Source organism: Rhyacophila brunnea, unplaced genomic scaffold (assembly GCF_057557595.1).
Source record: "Rhyacophila brunnea isolate RB1 unplaced genomic scaffold, BYU_Rbru_1.0 scaffold_8, whole genome shotgun sequence".
Classification (NCBI taxonomy): domain Eukaryota; kingdom Metazoa; phylum Arthropoda; class Insecta; order Trichoptera; family Rhyacophilidae; genus Rhyacophila; species Rhyacophila brunnea.
Window position 1 is genome coordinate 12124711 of NW_028233350.1, and position 24340 is coordinate 12149050.

The 24340-nt window shown below is 35.8% G+C and overlaps 1 protein-coding gene across 1 annotated transcript in view; it reads left to right on the top strand.

The window, feature by feature from the left end:
* Positions 1-665: 665 nt before the first annotated feature.
* The window catches only part of LOC147063921 (putative multidrug resistance-associated protein lethal(2)03659), a 49155-nt gene continuing 25480 nt past the window's right edge, over positions 666-24340 (top strand). Inside the window, exons 1-3 of the mRNA XM_085958854.1 lie at positions 666-685; positions 19484-19586; positions 23534-23764. Of these exons, the coding sequence (XP_085814980.1) occupies positions 19507-19586; positions 23534-23764 (311 nt within the window). The 5' untranslated portion in view covers positions 666-685; positions 19484-19506. The remainder of the gene's footprint in view (positions 686-19483; positions 19587-23533; positions 23765-24340) is intronic.

Here is a 24340-nt window from a genome sequence, read left to right on the forward strand (position 1 = left end):
ATAGGTACGTATAGTAAAACCCGCAGACAGTGGATCTCTATTTTATAATTATAAAAAATATTTTTCGGTAGTTTTATTAGTAGTATGTGACACCAATTACAAATTTATAACGGTAGACGTTGACGAGATGTAGTGTGTAAGGTGTAGGTACCTTTCATACAAAAAACCATTGGCAGCAGGCCTGCCGCTAGTGCATATGAGCTCTTATGATGAGGGATTTAATTAATAACAACTCAAAAATTTCTTTAATCTACGTGTATTTTCACAATTACAGTATATGCTTATTTTCACATCTCAGTTATTGAACGATCATCTACAAAGGTACGAGAGGGATGTAGCATTCGTATTGATCCGCGGATACCGCTTACAAAAATACATAATGGTGTATTTTATCAAAAATTATCTTTACAATTGTATTCGCAAACTTGAGAGCTGCAAAACAATGAGATCGTGATTGTAAAAATTCTTCAACGTGCTATAATTCTATAATTCGAATAGTGTGCCATGACAGGAAAAAGGTTGGGAAACCTTTTTTATTTTAATCATCCACTTGACGTTACCAGCTCATATCTCACATAGTGTATAGTAAATCTATCAGTGAGTACCTGTTGAGTATTACTAAACCAAATAAATTATAACTTGTATCGGAGAGAAGGTGGCTAAAATATTAAATGTAAATGTCCGTGTAAGTATGGCATGAATATATTGATCAGTTGAAAGACATCAATTCTAAGGACAGCTATTTTTAGAGTTTGGTTTTCTGTGATAAATCAGGAAAATTTAAGTTATGAATTTAAAAACATTACGCTAACAATTTAAATGCCCACGATGGCCGAGCGGTATAAGCGTCGGCCTATAATGTCATGGATCCCAGGTTCGAATCTTGGGTCTGGCAAATACACATTATTTTTCAATTTCTGTTTGGAGTGTCGACCTAATAGTCGAGCAAGTGGCTAACATCCATTTCTCGTAAAAACAAAAAATCTGTTAATACAAACCTCCACTCTGTGGAGGCCCATATGATCTTATTAGGATCGGACATGGTTAAAAGAATAAACACGGATAATATTATGTACTAGAGTTTGCTATTCCAAAGAGAATTCTTAATCGCTGGATTTATGTAACACAATATGAAATATTGCCTACGTTTTTCCAGCACGTTTTGTACCAATAAATTATTATAATTGGGCATCCATAGACATTTGTAAGCCACATGGCATACGAAACGTATGATTTGGGTTCATGGAAATTTTGTACATAAGCATCTGGCCGTGGCCGTACACCGAATGCCCCTCAACGTTGTGAATTATTTTGATTATTGTCTAATGGTATTAGCTATTTACCTACATCCTATAATTGGTGCTTCATTTTATTAAACCATGCATGCTTTATTTAATTGAGGCGCCGAGCGCCAAAGGAGCTCAAGCACCATTTAACAAAAGTGCTACAAAATGGCCGACAAGTTTTCAGTGAATTTATTTTTTTAATTTTAAACTTGAATGTTGAAATGGACAATTATTTTCTAAGCAAAGCAAATTTAAAAAAATCAAAGTTTTATTTGCAATAATATTTAATGAAAAATATCTATTGGATTTCAAAAAAAATGGTGTTTGAGCCTCTTTGGCATATAGAAAAATGAAAAAAGGTGCCACTTGATACTTTTTTTTGTTGCATAAGCTTCTGTGGCATTAATATTTTCAAACTCAAATAATGGCATTAATTTAAAAAAATCAATTATTTAAAAAAATGTTTTAATGTAAGGGTTTGGATAGCAATAAAAAAACATGTTGATATAAAAAAAAAATTTATGCCAATTAAACACTGAAAAAAATGGTCAAATTTGTTATGATTGTTACATGAGTTTGTTTGGCATAAAATTTGCCTTATAATATTAAATACGTTTTTGCCATTACGGCAATGATTTCAAAGCCTTTGGATTGTTTTTTTTGTAATAACCGTCTATATACCCAATATTATTAATAATACTAAATCAAATCGTTACTCCAAACTGACCAAAATAAGAAAATCATTATTCAAATTTAACACCATCATTTTTTACTCAAGGATTCGGGTGATTTTTTAAATACTTTTTTTAGTGTATATCAATCGTAATTGGATATAAAACAAGATGAAAATTGGAAATAGAAGTTATTTTCTTCATGGAAGTAAAAGTTTAGTGGACAAAATTACTAAAATGACGTTTAACCATATTTCAAAAGTAATCTAAAATATTTTAAACAACAACGTATGTGAAAGTAAAACGGATAAAACTTGTTAAGCTTACCGCGATTTTCCTCGTTTACAGGTTTAACACACATCGAAACTATTTTTCTAATCCTTCTTGACCTCATTTTTAGTTTTTTTCACTGTTGAGAACGTATATTCAATAAGACAAATCTGACAGCTGTTTTGGTCTCGCGCTCTCCATAGTATAATGGCGGATAAGCTTCTGTGGCGTGCCGACATAACAACCAAAACAATTATGCCACAGAAAATAAATCTCTTTTGTAAAATATCTATAATTATTTGAGCGATAAGACTTTGTGGCATTATACATATCGATTTATAGAAAATACCTACATTCAAATGTCAAAAATCGTAAAGTTGGCGCTTGAGCTCCTTTGGCACTCGGCGCCTCAATTATAAGTAAGTACTAAACTTTGCTTTCGAAGATAAATGCTGCAAATTTCGTAAAAGGGATGACACTTTCGAATTAAACAAGAGTTTCGTTAGTAAATACACACCAGACGCAGATTAATGAAAATCTAATTAATATATATATTTAATAACTCAATTCATATGATTGTGCTGGAATCGATTTATGCATAATAAATGGGTACTATACTTCATACGTCACGTTTTGAACGGGACCGTCCCGTTTTTAGGTAGCTTATCCTGTTGTCACCAAGCACAGCTTCGGGACGCTGAAATGTCCCGTTTTCAGAAAGAGAGCAACCCACGGTAACAATTAGAAATATTTGAATGGGCGAATCCAAATTAATTCCTACGTGGGAAGAAATTCAAAGTGTATTGGGGCATTTTCGCCAAAGTTTGTACATGTTTGAAATTTGGGTAATATTATTTTTTCACTCAAATTAACCATTTTTATATAGCTAGCAGATTCCTTGTTCTATTGCTGAATTGGTGATAGCAATTTTTCAGCAAAATATTGATTAATACAATATTTATATCATTTTTATTATGAAATTGGGCATAATAAGTTTCCGTTCCGTGACTACGAAACTTAGCTTTTAAAACATGAATGAAACACTTTTTATCACTTAAAAGAGCTCTATTAGATTAAAAAAACCATACACTTCAAAATAAAACTACAAATAGTCAAAAAATATTATTGAATTTTAATTCTTGGGCACATTTCGTTCCCCTCCGTTACCCTATGTCTATAATGGCAGAGCATTTTTCCTTTAGTATTTGAAAAAACCAATCAATGTTCGTTCTGCTATTTTTTTAAAGACAATAATCACTTTTACTAAATTTTATTGGAAAAATAAATAAGTTTCGTTATTTAATAATCAAATGAAAAATAGTTAACGTTCAACTTTTTTGGGGACATTTTCGGAATGGAACGAAATGGTAACGGAGTGTAATTTGTAAAGCTTAAGTTACATGTTACCATAAAAACAAATTTTTGTTTTATGAAATTTATTTGAATTTTTTGATAGACAGATAAATATTCAACGTGCGTCAAAATAACAAAACAAATCAAACTTAATCACTAAAATAGACATATTTTATAATAAATTTCACAATACTTGTAAAATAAGGTAGGTAATAATTTTGACACACTATACATTACCATAACTTTATTTGGCATTTATATTATTTGTAACTCAGATAAAAAATATTTTTAAGCAAATTAACAATATATGAAAAAAAAAATCAGCAAGGGATTCAGACGCGAGTTCCTAGCGCGGCACGGAGTATATAACTTTTACGAAAATAATTATAGTCAAACTCGGTTATTACGATCTCTGACATAGCGAGATCTCGGATGTAATAACGAAACATTTGTTGACAATTGGTTTATGATTTTCGCCATACATTTAATTTTTTCACTGTTATAACGAGCAACTTATCGGATATACCGAGCTAAAATACTGTTAATGTGTCGACCGTTTTAAAACATTTCGACCCTAAGCAATAAAATCCGATTGGACAGGATGCCGCCGGGGTCGGATTACGTTTATGACACTAGTAAAGTGTCTAAGTACCTACCTTATTGGTGTTTCACCGACAATAATAAAAAAGTATCCACGCATATGGTTGAAAAATCCAAGGTTTGTGAAGTCCGTAGGTACCTACCAGCGTTAATTACAATAAACAACTTCTTTTGTAGTTTATGAATGCCATGCTCGTTTCGGGGATTTTTACGATGGTTTCCAAATTTTTTATTTTCGGCTTTTTGTGTAATGTGACATGCTCATTTAAAAATACCTATTCTCTGATATAACGAGTAACGCTTATAACAAGCAAATTCAGTCGGTTCCATCTTCCTCGTAATAATAACCAAGTTCGACTGTATGTTGTCTTGAAATTTACTTGTATTCATCAACATAAAATGTAGCTATACAGGTTGATTGTAATCAAGACGTACTTTTCTGACATTTCGCGAATACCTACAGTTCCAGGTATTAAATCTAATCGAGTACACATTTCTGTTAAACGTGACAAAAAAATACTTTTTCATACATTTTTATAAATTTCTATGCCTAAAATGTATGGAGAAGTTTTAAAATTTTGGTGGCGTATAACAGAAAGAGTATGACAGAGCCAGTGCCTGTCTCGCAATTATTTCAGTCTGGTGTTTTTTCTTTTCCTTCTGTTGTTTTTTTTTATCTCCATACTTTTATGTGCGCTATTTTTGCGTATTCAGACATATCACATACTTTTTTAATCTTTATTATATTATTATATTATAGTCAGGTTATTTTAATGAAAATATTTTTGTTTTTCATACGAACAGACAAAATAATTTTTTTTATAATCTATGAAGAACTAAACACACACTGTAAACCCAACTTTATGCATGCCATTTCGTTACTTTTACATTCCACATATACGTTACCACCAATATAGTTTCGGAGTGGAAGTAACGGATTCTGTTTCAGAAGTGTTTGATGCCAAAATTTAGCTTAGTTTTATTGTTAAACCTGCGATATGTTTTATTATATCTGTAGTATGAAAGATAAGCTCCATATGTGTAGTATGTGAAATAGAAATATGTGTTTTCTTACCTTATAAATCGTGGTAACAGTAGTGGAACTTCTTAAATGACCAACCCAGAAAGCAACCTGTTCCGATAGCGATACCGACACACACCAACAATTTAAAGTGTACATGGCGATCAGTGTTATACAAAAATGTTGCTACATTAAAAAAAAACATATTTATAGTGAAAATTTTTCGCCTTCATGCTAAAATCGTGGTAACGGAATGTGGAGTTCCACTTTTTCAAATATCCTGGGACACACTTTAAACGTGATTTTTTTTCAATATTGGTACAAATTTACGAAAAAACTATATATTTTCCAAAAATATATAATGTAAGCTGTTGAAAACACTACGAATTTAATTTTACACACTCAAAATTAATGACGAAATCAGACTTTGTTTATTTGAATTTATGGGTGGGACATGGTAAAAACGCACTACCTTTCGATCTAAATAATCAATTAAAAATATATACAGGTCAGATAGTTGTATTTAACTGATTGAATAGAGTAAATTAATAAATTTGCATGTTAAAAGTACATAACTTTCCAACATTTTATAATATAATAACTATGAAAAAATCAATCAAAGTCATGGGACATGCCAAAAACGCAATGTACAAACTTTGGCGAAAATGCCCATTGGATGTATTGATTGAAAAGGGATATATCAATTGCAGCTCAGATACAGAAATATTTGATGAGTATTTACTTATTTCTACCTACACTACACTGCAATAAGCAATGACATTATTAATCGACGACGCACTCAGTACAGTAGCTAGCAAGTAAATTCACTCATAGCGACATTCGCAAGTGCATAGGTAGACGTCACGCAATATCCATTATACGATATCATGCATCGGGAATTTATAGCAATATCACCTTTATTGTAATGGCATTAGAACAGTGTTTCTAGTATCAATGTTTGTTTGAGCGAAGCGTTCGAACCAAACCATTTGGCAGACTGTCAAATTAGATAATGGGAAAGTGTAAAATAGTTATAGTAACGTTATAATGATAATAGTAAAGAAGTTTAATAATTGTAATGCACAATTATTAAACATGGAGTGCCAACTAATTCAATCAATAAAACATGAAATATTTAGTACTATTAATCTCACAGCTTATAAGATTCGGCTTTCTGCCAACTTAACCCTGTGTAAAGAATGCTTTATAATTCATTTATCTACCTCAAATAAAATGTCATTTGTAAACTCGTTGAAATATTAAATTATAATTTTTTGGGCGCCTTAAAATGTGTGTATTTACAAATTAAATATAACAGTATAAAAATAAGAACACAGCTAATCGTGAAAAGTGTTATTTAATTACACACAAACAATTTACATTGAAATTTAAAATGATACGGAAACATATTAAAATTCTAATACAAATTTGAGTAGCGTTCACTTGGTACAGTACATTAGAGTTTTTGTTGTAAGATGGTAATTATTACTTAGCTTTTATTGTGATGGCTGGAACTTCATCTTGGCTGAATTATGAACTGCGAATCCTTCTTCCTGTCCGAAAGGAAGTAACTACAAATGGCGTTGAAACTGTATCTAATTGTTAATCGAAGACGTCCGATCTGCACTGAAACTAATCTTGGAGTGAAATCTTCTGGGCGGAAATAAGTTATTTGTTGACAAGACGCTTTCAAAAAGGCGGGAAGAAACCCCATTGGCTCATTTTTTAACCGTCATTGTTTTAGAAACAAGGTTGACACATACTTTTAACAAGGTTGTGCCAAATTTATTGTTAATTAAATTAACATTATTTATTTAATATCTGCGTTTGAAAAGTAGACATGTCACGTGCAATGTAACATGACAAGACCCAACAAAAAGCATCGGGAATTTATGGCAATATCACCTTTATTGTAATGGCGTTAGAACAGATTATGCCAATCGGCAGACCCGACAAAAAAGTGAGTGTCATTTTTTTTTCCAGATGCTTCGTCCATATTAATGTCATTGGCAATAAGTGACGGAATGGAACACTGGGAATGTTTCAACCGAAAGTCATTGGGTGGCATTGTCTAAACACTTTCACACCAATCATTTGAATAATACGAACTTTCGTATAATTATTGAATACATAAAATTTTATGTCTACTGTACGACAACATTATTTAGGCAACAACAGGAAGTCGCTCTTATCGCGTATAGAATATTTCACAGTGTTGTCATTTTTTGAGAAAACATATCCCGCGAAATTAGGTTTTAAGTTTATATCAATTCTATTCTCAGTAAGTTTATAAGTACATTAATTTATAAGTCTAATTATTGTTCAATAAATATCAATAGAATTTTTTTTTCAAATAATTTCACCTCTTAATTATTACTATTATATTAGGTTAATTAATACAGCGTAATTATTGAATTTGGAAGGAAATGTATCATTGAACCCACATTAACTGATAATATTGCTGCAGGTATTTATTAATTAAATAACTAGAACACAAATTATGACTAAAAAACTAGAAGTAGAAAGATATAACATAATCAATATTATATTGATGACCCAATCACATGTTTTATAATTTACAAATGATGTCTTTATATCGTATTTTTAGTAAAATTGTTGTAGAAACACATACTGTGAAAATAATTTTCTATAAATTAAATTATATCCACCTTACATAAATTTTAAAACAATATGTACCTACTTATCGGTTTAAAAATTAGGAAAATAATTAGGAAAAAATAGGACAATTCATTATCTAACTAATGATCATTTATACTTAATTATTATACGTCTAAAAATATTAATAAAATAGATTACGATACACATAACTTTATAATATACAAACATAATTTTCAGTATTTGGGGAAATATTTCTAGTATTACAACACTGAATTTTGACATACCTGACATGACAGAAACCCGTCAAATGGGCTTGTTGAAAGTATTGTATAGGCTCGCCTTTTAAATACGACTCTGTTTCTTCTTCGCAATAAATCAAAAGTTTACTGATAATAATTCGAACATCATTTCGTATTGTTTTAGACATCTTTTGAATATAAAAAGCTTCAAATTACGTAAATTGATAGATGCGTCCAATACGAAGTGTCAAAAATGTAATGAAAAATTTGGGGGCGTTCCTAATTTGAAACCGGAAGTTCGATTAGCTGTACGTAGTTCACAGATTTGCCACGTAGCCAAGATGAAGTTGCCGGACAATACCCGGCACTAATGCAACGGTAGAAAGGGCCTTTTTTCTTATGAATAAGTTGTGGATGAACGAAAAAACACAGTAGCAAGTAGCAAGTCAGCAGCGAATGAGCAGATGAAAGTGCTCATTCGCTGCTGACTAGATAATGATTTTTTAATTACCACCTTTAAAATGCACCTTAATTACATCGATCAGCCGCCTGGTCATTACGCGCAGGTGCATCTTCAGCGTCCAAAGTATTAAGCTTAAAGCAATGTTAACTACCAACGTAATTTTTAAGAAGTCCTGCCAAGAATTTCATTCTTATTTGAAATCAAAATCAAATATATTTGAGCAAATTTGTTTTTCAGAAAAATATAAAACCACAAAAATTATTTATTTTGGTGCTTTTACTGGTTCTCCGTCATCGTAATCTGTCAGTCGCCATTTTGGATTTTAGCTTTTTTTTGTCATCGAATTATAGTACGCGGTCCAAGCCATCGTAGTATTTCGGCAAAAATTATAGGACGTGTAGAAAATGAAAGTTTTTTGTTTGTCACATAAACATAACGGAGAATTCGAGAAATTCCGATGCCCTGCTTTATTATAACACCTTTTACGACCGAAAAATGCTAACATCCGCCGTCATTAACTGTCACGTTAGTTTTTTAGAGTAGGTATACAACCAGTGTTGCCATCAGTGTTGCCATATTTTGAAAGTGGAATTATAGTACAGAGCCTCCAAAATTATAGTATTTGGGGATAAAATATAGTACGCGTTGTCATCTGTTGAAAACGAAAATTTTCCCAATTTTTCATAGTCGGCTCGTTTTTATTAGGAGAAATATTTCGCCGCGGGCCGCCGCATGTTCCCAATTTTTCATAGTCGGCTTGTTTTTTTCAGGAAAAATAATTCGTCGCGGGCCGCAGGTTCCCAATTTTTCATAGTCGGCTTGTTTTTTTAGGAAAAATATTTCGCCGCGGGCCGCATGTTCCCAATTTTTCATGGTCGGCTCGTTTTTTTTAGGAAAAATATTTCTCCGCGGGCCGCAGATTTCCAAATTTTCGAAGACCACTCGATTGCGAAATGGCAAATGCAAAAATTATAGTACTTTTATATTAAATTATAGTACGATTTTCAAAATTATAGAATTTTGGGCGTACTATACCTATTTTATATCGTACATAGTACGCGGACCAAAAATAGTACAAATACTATAATTATAGTACGGTTGGCAACACTGGTTGCCATATTTTGAAAGTGGAATTATAGTACAGTGCCATCAAAATTATAGTATTTCGGCAAAAAGTATAGTACGCGTTGAGTGACCAATAATTTTCTGCATTTTCTAAAAATTAAACGTAGGGTAATAAAATTAACGTCTTGTTTTTTTTAAACACAATATCCATAAAGGGTAATTAACCTCTCGTTTTTTTAGGCAAAATTCAAATGTTAAGTCAGTGGTTTCCAAACTTTATGTTACTACGCCTCCCTGTAAAAAAAAACTAATCTAGGCGCCTCCCCCCCGTATTTCATTAAATTATACAGACACCTTTTTAAATAGTCAATAATGTACCTACTTACGAATACAAAAATGAAAAAAAAATAAACAAGGTTTTACTACTTATATTACATTAATTTTTGACGAATGTGCTTGTTTATCAGCACAATCAATTTTAATAGTAGCCAATCCAAATTCATCTTCGTTCATTGACAAATGGATTCTATCATGGACCCCACATCCTGAAGCGGACCCTCCGGGTCATTTTTTCGGGGTTTTTTTACTATTAATAAAATAATGTGAAAAGTCAATAGTAAACTAACCAAGAACCCAGTAAATATATTTTTTGTTTGCTTCAATATATCTGGCGTAGAAATAATTTCAAAGTGGCGAAATATGAAATATGGCGAACATTATCTTTTTGTTATTTTGATTTCCTAAGCTCTAATTTTTTATGAATGCCTTCACTTTGTCGTTTTAAATCAGTGAATGCATTAGTGGTCCTTGGATTGATTTATTCACTCAATTTATTTTTAATTTCAACCAAGTAGAAAAAGTTTAACAACAAAATTATTGATCCTAAACAAATTTGCCTCAAATTTCAACATTATGAATAATTTGACCTTTTTATTTAATTTTTTTACGAGATAGCCATTGCGCTTCACAATAGTATAGAAGTGAAGAATTATAAAATTAGTCTCCATATTTTTGCAGAAAGGTTTGCAAACAACATTTTATAGGACTGTTTTTTGTGTAGTTTATATCTAGCGGCCGTTTTATAAACTATGCATTTGAAAACTGCAAACCTGTGGCTACATTAATTGTGTTTAAGTTTTCGCGCCTCCCTTTGCAACACTCCGCGCCTTCCAGTTTGGAAATCGCTGTGTTGAGTAATTAACGTCACCTTTTTTTAGACATGGGGATTATTTATTTTTTTGCTTCTCACGGATTATTTTGGCGTTATTTTTCTTCTATTGGCAACTTTTTTCCGATTTCTCAAAATTATAGTATTTTGGGCGTACTATACCTATTTTATATCGTACATAGTACGCAGACGAAAATTATAGTACAAATACTATAATTATAGTACGGTTGGCAACACTGTATACAACGCAAAACCACGTCCATAGACTAATATCGCACACTGAGATCTTATATTATTTATATTATACACAGATTATAATTACTACGTCCCTCGCTTCACGTTATTACGATTTGCTGTGATTGAAGTACGAACATTTTACGGAACTTTAAACATCGCAACATATGAGCCCCTAACCAAACCGGCGAATTCAATTAATATTTTTTTTCAAAATTGTGGTATTTTTGACGTACTATACTTTTTTACTAGTACGCGGACGAAAATGTAACTTTTCGAATAGTACGCGAACCAAAATGTACTATAATTATAGTTCAGTTGGCAACACTGCGCTCGCTGACAGATGACAGCGAGCGGTGGCGGAGAACCAGTAAAAAGACCCTTTATTTTCATTAATAAATAAGAACTATGAGAAACATGCGCTTTATGAATAGACATACTATTACCTAAAAATTAGTAGATGTCCCGTTTTGAGGAAACAAATAAATGTCAAGTTACTATAATACTGTTCACAATAAGCATTTACTTGCATTTGTTTACCTTCACGTTAAGTGATAGTAAACATGTACTTTTCAAGAGATTTTCTCTATATTGTAATGATTATAATATGTATTCGGCCATAATGTCATATAAATCAATCAATGCAATAAATAACGATTTTAACATCTTTCATTCGCTACTTTTTCTATATTTTATATATTTCTTATTTCTTGCGACAGGCATTTCTTGCATGGGGCTTGTTTACGTTCATTAAAAGTCCTTATAGGCAATAGGACCCCTATCATCATGAAACAGATTTTCAATATATGTCTTCGAACGAATCAGCTTCTTTTCTATATCTAATATTATAATAAACCCATCTTTGTCTTTCAAGATAGTTGATAAGATTCCTCTCGTAATTCCCAATCTTTCCTTTATCTTCTTGTGCATATTAAAAGAATCGTATTTTCATTGGAGATTTTAAATTTCTTTGCATTGATCGGACATGCATTCTTCTTTAGCTGTAGGAATTTTTCTTTTTATGGTATTATGAATTCTCCTATAGGTATTGAGTTCCATTTTTATTTTTCCATTTTCATTTTTGCTTCTTAGCTGTTCTTTTATATTCTAATTGACTATTAGATATGGAGGAGAACACATCTCTTATCCTGTTCCACTTGTCTGTTATGTCTGAGGATGTAGTGACTGAAGTTTTTATTTGTTCTATTTCTGTGTTCAGTGCACTTTTCACCTGTTGTTTGACTTCGGGATCTTTCGGGTTGCGCGTGGTTCCCTCAGTAATCTTTTTAATCTAATTTTTACTGTAGTTACAACAGGATTGTGGTCAGATTAGATGTCAGTTCCTGGATAAGTTTTAGTAGATGTTACGCTATTTCTGTAACGATTACGAATTAATATATGGGTAGTCTATTTGATTTCTTACAATGTTATTGCCATCATCTTGTGGGGATTTCCGTGTATACTTACAGTCGCCTTGCTGGAAGTTTGAATAATGTGTTACAAACAACCATACTGTGTTCCTGGCAAAATTGTAGTAATCTTTCTCCTCGATCATTTCTTTGTCCTAGACCAAATTCTCCTACTAACTCTCCACTTTTACCTTTACCAATCTTTGCGTTGAAATCTCTTATAATCAAGGTAACTTCATTATCTTTCGTCTATTTTATAATTTCATTTATCTGTTCATAGAATTCTTCTATAACATCGTCATCTTTGTCGGCAGTTAGAACGTACATATATTAAAATTACCCATCCACGATTTAAGTTGTAATAGCATTACTCAGTCTGTTCTTACTCAGAGTAGGGAACAAAACTATTGACCGATCTGTTAAGTTTATCGGTCACTATAATACCCACTCCATTTCGATGGTTTCTCTTCCACTTCACTTCGCTGATACCAAGGATATCTAATTTCAATCGATTCATTTCCATAATAACGTTTTGCAATTTTCCACTTTTAAACATTGATCGCACATTCCAGGTTGCAATCTTCATAGCCGGCCCGGGGATTCTTAGCACCCTCTGACCATTTAAGGCCTGCTGGGGACTGAGGCCATGCAATTTGATTTTCCGGCCATGATGATTACTAGGGATATAGATAATGTGGTAGTTTCCCGTTGCTTTCCACATCGCAGTGTCAAAGCCATTAAAGCCGTTGCGATCATGCCTTCAGTTATCTAAATATAAGCTGTACCGAAGTCGACACTCTCCACCTTACATCAGTACTGGTAATTGCTGCTGCCCAATACCAGGGATATTTATTGACTTCCCAGGGTCACCTCTAGGAGGACGTGGTGCTGGCACCACGCACATACGGTCTCGGTAAGGGAGAGGCTAATGATCTGTTTTAGATCTATATTACGCATCCACTTGCCTTGTAGGACAGTGAGGACCAGTGTCTGGTTTACTCAGAACAAAGGTACTACCTCTGCAGCCCAACTTAACCCTAATATATTATATTATATGGTAATAAAAGGTTATGGCGTAAGGTAGCACGGTACCTAATTAACGGCATTTTGACAGTCGGTGGATGGTCTATAAGAATCCATAAAAATATTATGTACTTACTTACCTACCAATAATTCATATTTATTAAATTTTAAAAGAACAGGCCTACAGGGTATGTACCTATCTTACTCCATAAGCGATATCGAAGTCATTCAATGAGAAAGTGATTAGAATGTAGGTATTAGAATTTTTATTTCTAATTAGATTTTGATAACTGCGTACCTAAATGCCGTAAGCTTCACATCAGTGATGTCAACCGTACTATATTATTTTAATTCCGCGAAAAATGTAGAACAATAGGCATAATTTTACGCCAAATATACGAAAATACTATAATTTTAAAGAATTCGAGAGGAAAAATGTGTACTAATTTTTCAGAAATACTATAATGAAAGGAGTTTTACCTACCATTAAAACTCTTATTATTCTTGTTGACTCTAAAGTCCCTTGAGATGTTGATCGTATTTTTCACCTTGTGTTCTTCTGTGCTGGCCCCTTTTTACCCCCTTTTCTTCTCGATTACTTAACTCTCTGGTTGCTCATCTTGTTTTACCGGCTGGCAGGACTGACGCTTCTATCGTATCGTGCTTTGTCTTTGGTTCTTCAATTTGATATGTCTCAAGGAAACCTGGTAGGTGTTCTCTGGACTTCAGAGTCAACAAGAATAATAAGAGTTTTAATGGTAGATAAAACTCCTTTCATTATTCGCTATTGACTCTGAAGTCCCTTGAGATATCTGTTTGTTATCACCTGGTAAAGCAAGATAGATCCTGCAAGATAAGGTGGATGAACCTAACATGAGAATTAGGTATAACATCTCCTTGCTTTTAGGCTCAGTGCACCGGGTTGAACAGAGAGGTCAACATATTTTGTTCCCCCGCTGTAGACGTCTGTGTGTCTATCGGTCTCTGGTAAAATGTTTTAAAAGTAGCTTCTTGGCGCCAATTACCTCTCTGCAGGATGTCATCTAGGGGGTAGTTCTCTAACCAATTTTGAGAGGCGACTGCTGATCGAGTACTGCTTGGTGATTCCTGTACCCCTGCATCAGCGAGTACTGACTTCACCCAATTTCCGATGACTGCTCGAGTCGCAGGTTTTGGGGGGCCTCTTGACGAGATAAATAATGCCGGAATATTACCACCCTCTTCTCTTCTCTCATTGGAAACGCAGATAAGTTTTCGTAGCCAAAATACTGGATCGATGTTTTGGCAGCTGGAAGCGCTTAATTTCCATCCAGATTGGCGGTGCCTTGATGTGTCTGTCTTGGAACCAAACACTGGCCATAGAATTATATGGTCGCCATTATCGACTAGGCCATTATCCGCTACACTGAGTAGGGTAAGGTCATGAACCCGTCGTCCCGATGCGAGTAATAATAATATAGCTGTTCTGCGTGAAACTTCATATAGGTTGTATACTAGTGGTGTTGTTTTCTTGAGGCAGTCCACGATTATTCTTGGATCCCAAATCGGTGGTTTTGTAGGTCTAGTCTTGCGGGTGGATATGGCTTTTAACATATGACGCACTACTATGTTACTGCTGATGTCTTTACTGATCATAGGTTTGCAAAAAGTAGCTATGGCTGACTTATGTACAAGAATAGTGTTATATGAAAGACCTTCCTTATTGTATAAGTGACCCAGGTATCTAGCCACTTCAATCGGCTCGGGGGTATTATAGCTTATCGTGTTGTCCATCCACCATGTCTTCCATTTGTCCCATGCAGGTCTATAAGTCTTCAAAGTGGATGGTCGCCAGCCGGAAGTGAGAAGTGATCTGTCCTCTACTGACCAGCTAGAAACTAACTCTGCCCACCCAAAATTATCCATAACTGGAGTGATAGGTCCCGGACTTGTGGAGGTAGATGGTTTGTCACCGTATCCACTAGAAATGACTCCAAGTGCGGGATCGGGTAGGGGGTTCCAGTGATCTCTAATGTAGGTCTGCGCTCCAAAAACACTTCTTCCACCATGGGGCCACTAGTAAATATTTTCCCCTTGCCATGTTCAGGTGTGCCAATACTTGTGGAATTAGATTCGGTGGCGGGAATATCCAGGCTAGTTTGAAGTCCCACTGTCGACTGAAGGCATCGTGGAACAGTGCAAAGACATCGTTCGGGTTTCGTGAGACATACGTTGCGACAACATGGGCTGTGTTGGACGCGAACAGGTCTACGTCTGGGAGTCCCCATCTTTGAAATAAGGGAGCTGTAGCCGCCATAACTAGGTGCCATTCTGGGATAATTTTGCTGCGTGAGAGATGGTCTGCTACGCAGTTGTATTTTCCTGGAAGGTATTGTGCAGTCAATGATATACTGGCCTGGTTGGCGATTTCCAGGATCTGTCGGCAAAGACTTAGTAGGGTTGCAGACTTTGTGCCCCCTTCGTTGTTGATGTAGGCCACCACTGTTTTGTTGTCGGTTTGTAGGAGTAATTCTGATCCCCTGAGCGTTTGCTCCCGGAGTTGTATGGCTGAGAGTACTGCATACAGCTCTTTTCGGTTGGAGTGCCACGTGAATTGGCGTTTTGTCAATGTACCTGATAGGTGGCACTCGTCTAACTGCGCTCCCTAGCCTGAATCGGCTGCGTCTGTGGTAAGGAAATGATTGTAGGTTGCCCTGTGAATCTTTCCTGAGGAGCCCACCGCTCGAATCCACCACATGATGTCCTCTCGAGCTTCTGGTGGAATCGATGTTGATTTGTGAAGGTGGCTCCTTGATAATTGAACGCTCGTACGTTGTAGACGTCGGCAATGCAACCTCCCCTGTGGAGTGACGAAGGTTGCAAAGTTCAGTCGCCCGAGGAGGCGTTGGGCCTGCCTGAGCGACCAACTGCCTTTTGAACCCGATGAACTTTTTGGATCTGCAATTGCAGGTGGCGACGAAGTGATGTGCACTTCTCTGTTGATAGATATTTCTGATTGTTGTGAGTATCCCACGTGATACCCAAGAACTCCCGCTGTTGGCTTGGAATCAGACAATTTTTTTTCTTGTTGATTATCCAGCCTAGTGCCTGCATGAAATCTATCATATAAGTCAGTTGCGACAGAAGAATCTCTCTGGACTGATTTGCCATCAGAAAGTCGTCTAAGTACTAAGTGACGATTCTCATACCCTTTCCCCGGAGGTGTTCGGCCATCCAGTTTGTTAATGAGGCAAACAGTCTTGGTGCTGCCGACAGTCCGAACGGAAGGCACGTGAATTGAAGGAGTTCTCCTTGGTAAACTAGCCGAAGAAATCGGCGATGTTGTATAGCTATAGGTACATGTAGGTACGCTTGGCTTAGGTCTATTTTTACTAACCAGTCTTCCCTTTGCAGGAATGTTGGGACCTTGAAATGGTGGAACAGTTTAAACGGCCATGGTTTTTAAAAAAAAAAAAAAAAAAAAGAACGGCCTTGGTTGTAGGAAACCGTTTAGGCGTTTTAGGTTGAAGACGGGTCGTTGACTGCCGTCTTGCTTCCTTACTAGGAACAGGGTTGAGAGGAAGCTCGGAGATGGTTCTGCCAATTCCAATACTCCCGATTTCTTCAGTTCCGTGATTTGTGAAGTGATCTCCGGCGGTTGTCGCGTTTGGAAATCCTTCTGGAATTTTACGGAAGGCATTATTAGAGGGGGTTTCTTTATAAACGGAATACAGGTTCCCGTTATTATTTTTAATAATGGTGGTGGTGCACCCTTAGCCTGCCAGATTTCCTGGAAATGCTGAAGGCGTCCCCCTTTGAACGTGGTGAGGGAGACCCGGTCACCTGCGTCTAGGGTAAGTGCCCCTCGCACCACCTCGGTTATCTCTGGGAAAACCTCGGTTGGATGGGCGTGGGCCTCTCGGCAAGCCACCCCTAGCCTGGTCTGGTATCCTCCTCGTGTATCCCTGCCTCCGAAAGGTGTCCTTGTGTCCACCTGACGAAGTGCTAGGTTGACTCTCCTTGCCCTGGTCAACCACTTTGGTGGTCTGATCGAAGACCTTCTCACGACCCCCACCTCTTTCTAGGAACCCCGCCAGTTTATCTTTATTGAAGATATGTTCGGTGCTAGGTGGGATCTTGTTAAGAGCCTCTCGGGTGAAGGTGTCTTTTATACCGGAGAGGATTTTCTTCCGCCTCGTCTGAACCAACTCTGCCCGTTTTCCACAAAGGATTCGGGTGACGTCCTCAGACACTTTGTTGAGTGCTGAAGAGGGCCCAAACTCCTTTACGACCGTCTCAAAAAGAGCCGTACCGATGGTGTGGTCGCTGACAGAGTCGACCACTCGCTGTAACGCGTCCCGAATACACTCCTTTTGAGCGAGCATCGCATTTTGGAGGCCGGCGATCGTACGCTCCATTAGATGTATCGTTTGCGATGAACGATCGTAGGGGCGTAACTCATCGTTGAGTCCCAACTTAACGAAAGACGGGGCCGCCAAATATTGTTTTGGGGTTTCAGCGTAGCGAACCCCCGCCCAATTATCTGTGTCGAACAGTTGGAGCCTGGTAAGTTCCGCTACCCGAGCTTTGTCTGGCGTCGGAAAAGCAGGCTCCTGAACTATGACACTAAATACAGGCAACGGAATCCTGTTGGGTTTTTCCGCTGTTTCAGGCCTTGCGGGTGGCCGTAAAAACTTACCGGAGAGTCGATGTTTACCGTTGGCCTCTGCGGAGTAGGCACCACTTCAGGCAGACCCTGTTGGGTCAATATTCAAAAAATCTGTGATACCTTGCTATCCAGGGACATTACTGTTGCCCTCAGTTCACCCACTGGATCGTCCAACAGCAATTCCGACTCATTCGAGTCGGTCTCCATCGCTAGTCCCTCCGCGACGTTGCTGGCTTAATTCCGCTCCATTATTGCACAATTTTCACAATTTAACTGCACTTAAACGTTTGACAAAATTTTCCGAGACCGATAGACACACAGACTTCTACAGCGGGGGAACAAAATATGTTGACCTCTCTGTTCAGCCCGGTGCACTGAGCCTAAAAGCAAGGAGATGTTATACCTAATTCTCATGTTAGGTTCATCCACCTTATCTTGCAGGATCTATCTTGCTTTACCAGGTGATAACAAACAGATATCTCAAGGGACTTCAGAGTCAATAGCGAATAATGAAAGGAGTTTTACCTACCATTAAAACTCTTATTATTCTTGTTGACTCTGAAGTCCAGAGAACACCTACCTGGTTTCCTTGAGACATATCAAATTGAAGAACCAAAGACAAAGCACGCTACGATAGAAGCGTCAGTCCTGCCAGCCGGTAAAACAAGGTGAGCAACCAGAGAGTTAAGTAATCGAGAAGAAAAGGGGGTAAAAAGGGGCCAGCACAGAAGAACACAAGGCGAAAAATACGATCAACATCTCAAGGTACTTCAGAGTCAATAGCGAATAATAATAATTATTCTTACGCCTTTGTTTTAATCAGCATAGAAAAAGATGACAACACTGCTTCACACGCTTCGACCTTCGACGGTAAGGCGCCGTTTTAAATTTTGGTTTGACAGATGTCAGATGGTAAACAGATTAAATTTAACGTACCTAACGTCGAAAGGCTCTTTATTCATTGTTTTTTTGTCTTTTACATATTACCGTTTAAAGTGTTATTTTGTGTTTAAATTCTCATTTAAGCATTTATTGTGATTTTGTATTACAGAAACATACATGTTTTATTAATATTAGGTTTGTAAAATTCATCGGAAGTTCCGTTCACATTCTTGTATTGAATATTGTAATATTGGAGACGTAACTGGATTATCAGTTACAATGAATCGTTTAATAATGCAACGTTATCGGGCAAGTACTGATTAAATATGATGTCATTACCATATTTTAGGTTATTTTACGTCCCCTAAATGGAAGTGATTGACGCCGCAATCTCGCTGCCAAGATTTGGTAACCGGACGTATGCTTTCAAAATGACCGACAATGCGTGATAAGCCCCTTTCCCGTTGAATTTATATATATCTGGATAATGTATCGCAAGCATAAAATATTGGTTTATTACTATCATTTTCAGGTGCAGTGAACATCAGTCGAAATATGGATCCAGGATTCTATCCACATGACAGACGTCCAAGTCCAAAGTTGAAAGCAAACTGCTTTTCTATTTTCACTTTTTGGTTAGTACCACACTACAAAACAAAGCCATAGTTCCTCCATGTATTTTATAGTTGTACTTGTCCCACGGTGGCCGAGAATTAATATAATGTTGTGGGTCCCAGGTTAGAATCCCAGCAGGTCTATTCTTAACAGTTATCACTTTACCACATTTCCGTTATTATCATTGGTCAAAATTAGCGCATTAGGAATTCTTTACACTAAACGTGATTAAACGCTTAGCGGAGACTATCTTTAATTCTTGGTAGACAACATAACCTAAAATTTTGCTAGTCATGTCAGCCAGACACGGAGGTGTTGAGGTGTTATTTTTCAAAACATCTTGCATCTCAATTCTCAATATGTAAAATTGACATACTCTGTCTCGTTAGCACGCCCAACAGAGGCGCAATTAAAAGATATCAACTTTTGATAGTTCAGACGGTTAACTTTTTTACATAATTAACCGCCAGAATACTTAAAGTGATAAATGTGATATATTTATCACAATTGGCTCTTTTTCGATGTTAAGCGATATGTTAGAATAAGCCTACTGGACTGACAAATTCAAATGTTGTTTTTCAATATGTGTGTTTGACCCAGTTTATGTATCTAATAATTTGAGCAAATAGCTAACATCCGTTTTTCCTAAAAACAAAAATCTTTGGAGCCCCATATTATGATCCTCTTAGGATCAAACATGATGATATAAATGTACTCGTATACTTGCTATACCAAGCTTTTGGCTATTTTAAAGTAACAGTAAGTCCGTCTGAGATTTCGACAACCTCATAATACAAAGCTAATTTAGTAATTTTACCTTTTACATAATTTACAGTCTTATTAAAAAAAACTAAGCAATTTTTTATTATTGTTTTTAATATAAAAATAACACAAAATATAAATCTACTAATACATTGATTGAGAGTCAAATCCAGTATCAAAATTTAAATCAGTTCAAACCAGAGATATTGAAGAAAATCTTTTTGTATAAAGATGGATCTGAAACAAATATTTAAATAATTACAAGATAAAAAGAACTTTTATATACTTTGTTTTTAAATTTTCTGTTGAATCATATAAACTTGACAATTATATGTATTAATAAATACTTTTTTTTGTACTCGATAGAAATACTGAATAAATATAGAATACTGAAATGTCATTTTGACATTTCATATTGATCTCCATAGTAACGCACATATATATTAATAATTTAGTTGAGCTTTTTTATGAGCTGATTATTGGCAAATTTATAATCTGCCTGTAAATTCGCCCAGTGTAATCATCGAATAAGCTAATAAGCAGGTTGTAAACACTCCACCTAGAAAAGTTGAAAGCCGGTCAACTTTTCACACTACACGCCGGCGTGTGGGTTTACTGCGTCTGCGCAGTAGAGCGATGGTGGTGGAAAAACGAACTACTCATTTTGAAATTTACATTTTTGACGTTTAATGGAAACATTGTTATGGAGCGTAGCGACCTCCCGGTAAAAAAACGAACTACGTTCCGTCAAAATCGCTCGCTGGCTTGTGGCTTATCAGCGAATGGAAAGTTTTGTGTGTAATCATGAAATCGCAGTAGCTGAACCGCCCGCTTTTAAATTCGCCAATAAGCAGCTCGTAAAAAAGCTCAATGTAATTGAGGCTTTACACTGGGCGACTTTACAGGCAGATTATAAATTCGCCAACAAACAGCTCGTAAAGAAGCTCAATGTAATTGACGCTTTAGCAACCAATAATAGTGTTTTAATTTTTTCCAAAATAACTTTCCATACAAAACAGAATTAACTGAAAATGAATTCAATTCTGCCTAAAGATGACTAAAAGTATTAAAAGAATGCATTGTCGTCGTGTTCTGATTTATTCTAAAAGTTTCAAATGTCTAGCTAGTCTTTAGTTTCTAGAGTATCTTTGTTTCTAAATGTCATGTTGTGAACATCTTAAACCTATAATTTGTAATGTCCACAATGTTTAAAAAAAAAAAAGTAAGTTAGTTAAAAATCTTTAATTGTCCAATACAAATCTTGGACAAACAAGAAAAAATTTGTATTGGACAAACAAGAATACGAGCTAATAAAAACGTGATAAAATACAAATATAAACTTTTATATAAGACTTAAAAATCTCCGATCCATGACTAATGTATCACAGTTGTAAACAAAAATTGAGTATTAGAAATGTGGGTCGTACCATAACATAATAAATAAAATATTTATGCAAAAAGGGCAATATTATGTAATATGTCTCATTTTCATGGCATTTAACTTTTTTTATAAATTGAAATACCCCGCCCCCTTTTCAATTAATATGGGTTGTTTTACATCATATTGGGCGGGCACCCAGGCGACATCCACTCTTGACGGGGTCCTGCCCGAATTGCCTAAACATATTGCATTGAGGCAAAAAGGCCTTCTAGGAATATTATAGGTACGAGGGTGGGTCAATAATTCCTTAGAAAAAAGCATTAAAACAGTTTTTATTTTTGTATTTTTTTTTTATTTCTCAACATAATCTCCTTGGAGCTCAATACACTTGGTTAGACGTTTCTCAATATTTTTTAAACCGTCAGAAAAATAAGTTTTCGGAAGGTCCTCAAAATAAGCATTTATCCGATCGATGACTTCTTCATTTGAAAAAAAACGTTGTCCACTTAGCCATTTTTTTAAGTTTGGGAAAAGGAAAAAGTCACTGGGGGCTAAATCTGGCGAATACGGTGGGTGGTCGACCAATTCAAACTTCAATTCTTCAATTTTAGCCATTGATCGTAAACATGTGTGAACACGGGCATTGTCCTGATGAAAGAAGATTTTTTTCCTGTTTAAATGAGGCCGTTTTTCTTCAATTTTGTTTTTTAGCTGGTCCAATAAAGATGCATAATAATCCCCTGTTATTGTTTTTCCTTTTTCCAAATAGTCAACGAAAATAATTTCACGTGCATCCCAAAATACAGTAGCCATAACCTTACCAGCTGATTTTACGGTTTTCGCCTTCTTTGGACATGGTTTGCCTTCGCAATCCACTGTTTTGACTGTTCTTTCGTCTCGGGAGTATCGTGGTGTATCCATGTTTCATCTACAGTCACAAAGCGACGAAAAAATTCATCCGGATTGCGTTGCATGAGCGACAACAGGGCTTTAGAGGCCACCACCCTATTGCGTTTATTGTCGACTGTGAGCAAACGCGGCACCCATCTTGCAGAAATATTTTTCATGCCCAATTTGTCATGTAAAATAGAAATGACGCTACCTTTTGAGATCCCTGTGACCTCAATTATCTCACTCAACTTTAATCTTCGGTCACTTAACACCATATCGTGGATTTTATTGATCATTTCTGGTGTAGTCACCTCTACAGGACGTCCTGAGCGTGGTTCATCCTTTGTTGATGTACGACCACGTTTAAATTCATTTAACCAGTTATAAATAGTTGCAAGTGAAGGAGCAGATATGCCGTGAACTAAATCCAACTCATTTTTTATTTCCATTGCTGTTAACCCTTTTATATTAAAATGTTTAATAACAGCTCTAAACTCAATTTTCTCCATTTTCCATTTTTCCATTTTCCACAAGCAAATTTTTTTTTTAAATGTACGAGAAACACACAACAACCCGACCAATCTGATTGAAACTTCGCAGCATACTGAATCGGTAGTGCCGCTGCATGAAAATAAACCGCTTACAGTACTAGTCGCGCCACTTGTCGGCTTTTCTAAGGACTTATTGACCCACCCTCGTACTAATTTGTCTAGGATAATACTACTAACTAGGATTATATTGGAAGGAACTTGCATCAGTGATATTTATAGGGAAACAAAAGAAGGCTTCATCTGGGAGAAGATTCAACATCTTTGGTTCAAATACTTTGTTTCTAAAAAAATGTTTGATCGTGTTTGTTAAGTTTGTTGAATATTCATATAATTTATTGCACAAACGGGTCTCAAACATAAATAACATCTTTCTTAATTCTAGGTGGTTGAAAGATATTTTTGTTAGAGCATTTGGTAGCTCACTAGAGATCGATGATCTATATGCTCCATTGAATGATCATAAGTCATGCTTATTGGGAAACAGATTCGAAGAATTATGGAAGCGGCAGCTAACGTCTGGCAAGCCATCTTTACTCAAAGTCATCTACAAAGCTCACGGCACAAGTTTTATAATACTAAAAATTGTATACAGCTTAACTGAAACAGTTTTAAGGTAACACAGGTTTATTCTTTTATTTTACATATTATATTATTTAGTCTGCGTTATACAGCGGTGGTTTTCAAACTTTTTTGTTTCATGGCGCCCTATCAATTAGTGGGATACGTTGACTTGTTGCTCATCACACACTTTCTCAAATCTTGGAGTCAAAGTAGTTTCTATAATTAATCATCTATTTATTCTGGGTGGAATATAATTGACAAATATATTGACAGTAAGAAAATGTATGGGTAAACATGTATTATCCTGCAGTTGGCAAGATTGCATGCATGAATCAAACAAGTTTGGTAGCTTCTGAATTTTCATGTGATAGTAATTTTTTTTCGATCTGCACCTACGCAGTAGAACGATTGTGGCAAACCTGCCGGCAAAAAAACAAATCTTCAGGTTGACCGATTTTCACTAGCTGTCGAATAGTACGAAATAGTACCATAAAATGACGACATCGCGTCTCGCTCACTCGTAAAGAATGAATTGGAGAGACAGTCAGCACTTTTATGTGTCAACAGTTGTAAAAATCCATGCACGTGTACAGGCGCTATAAGGCTATAAATTAAACCTTTACTCCAG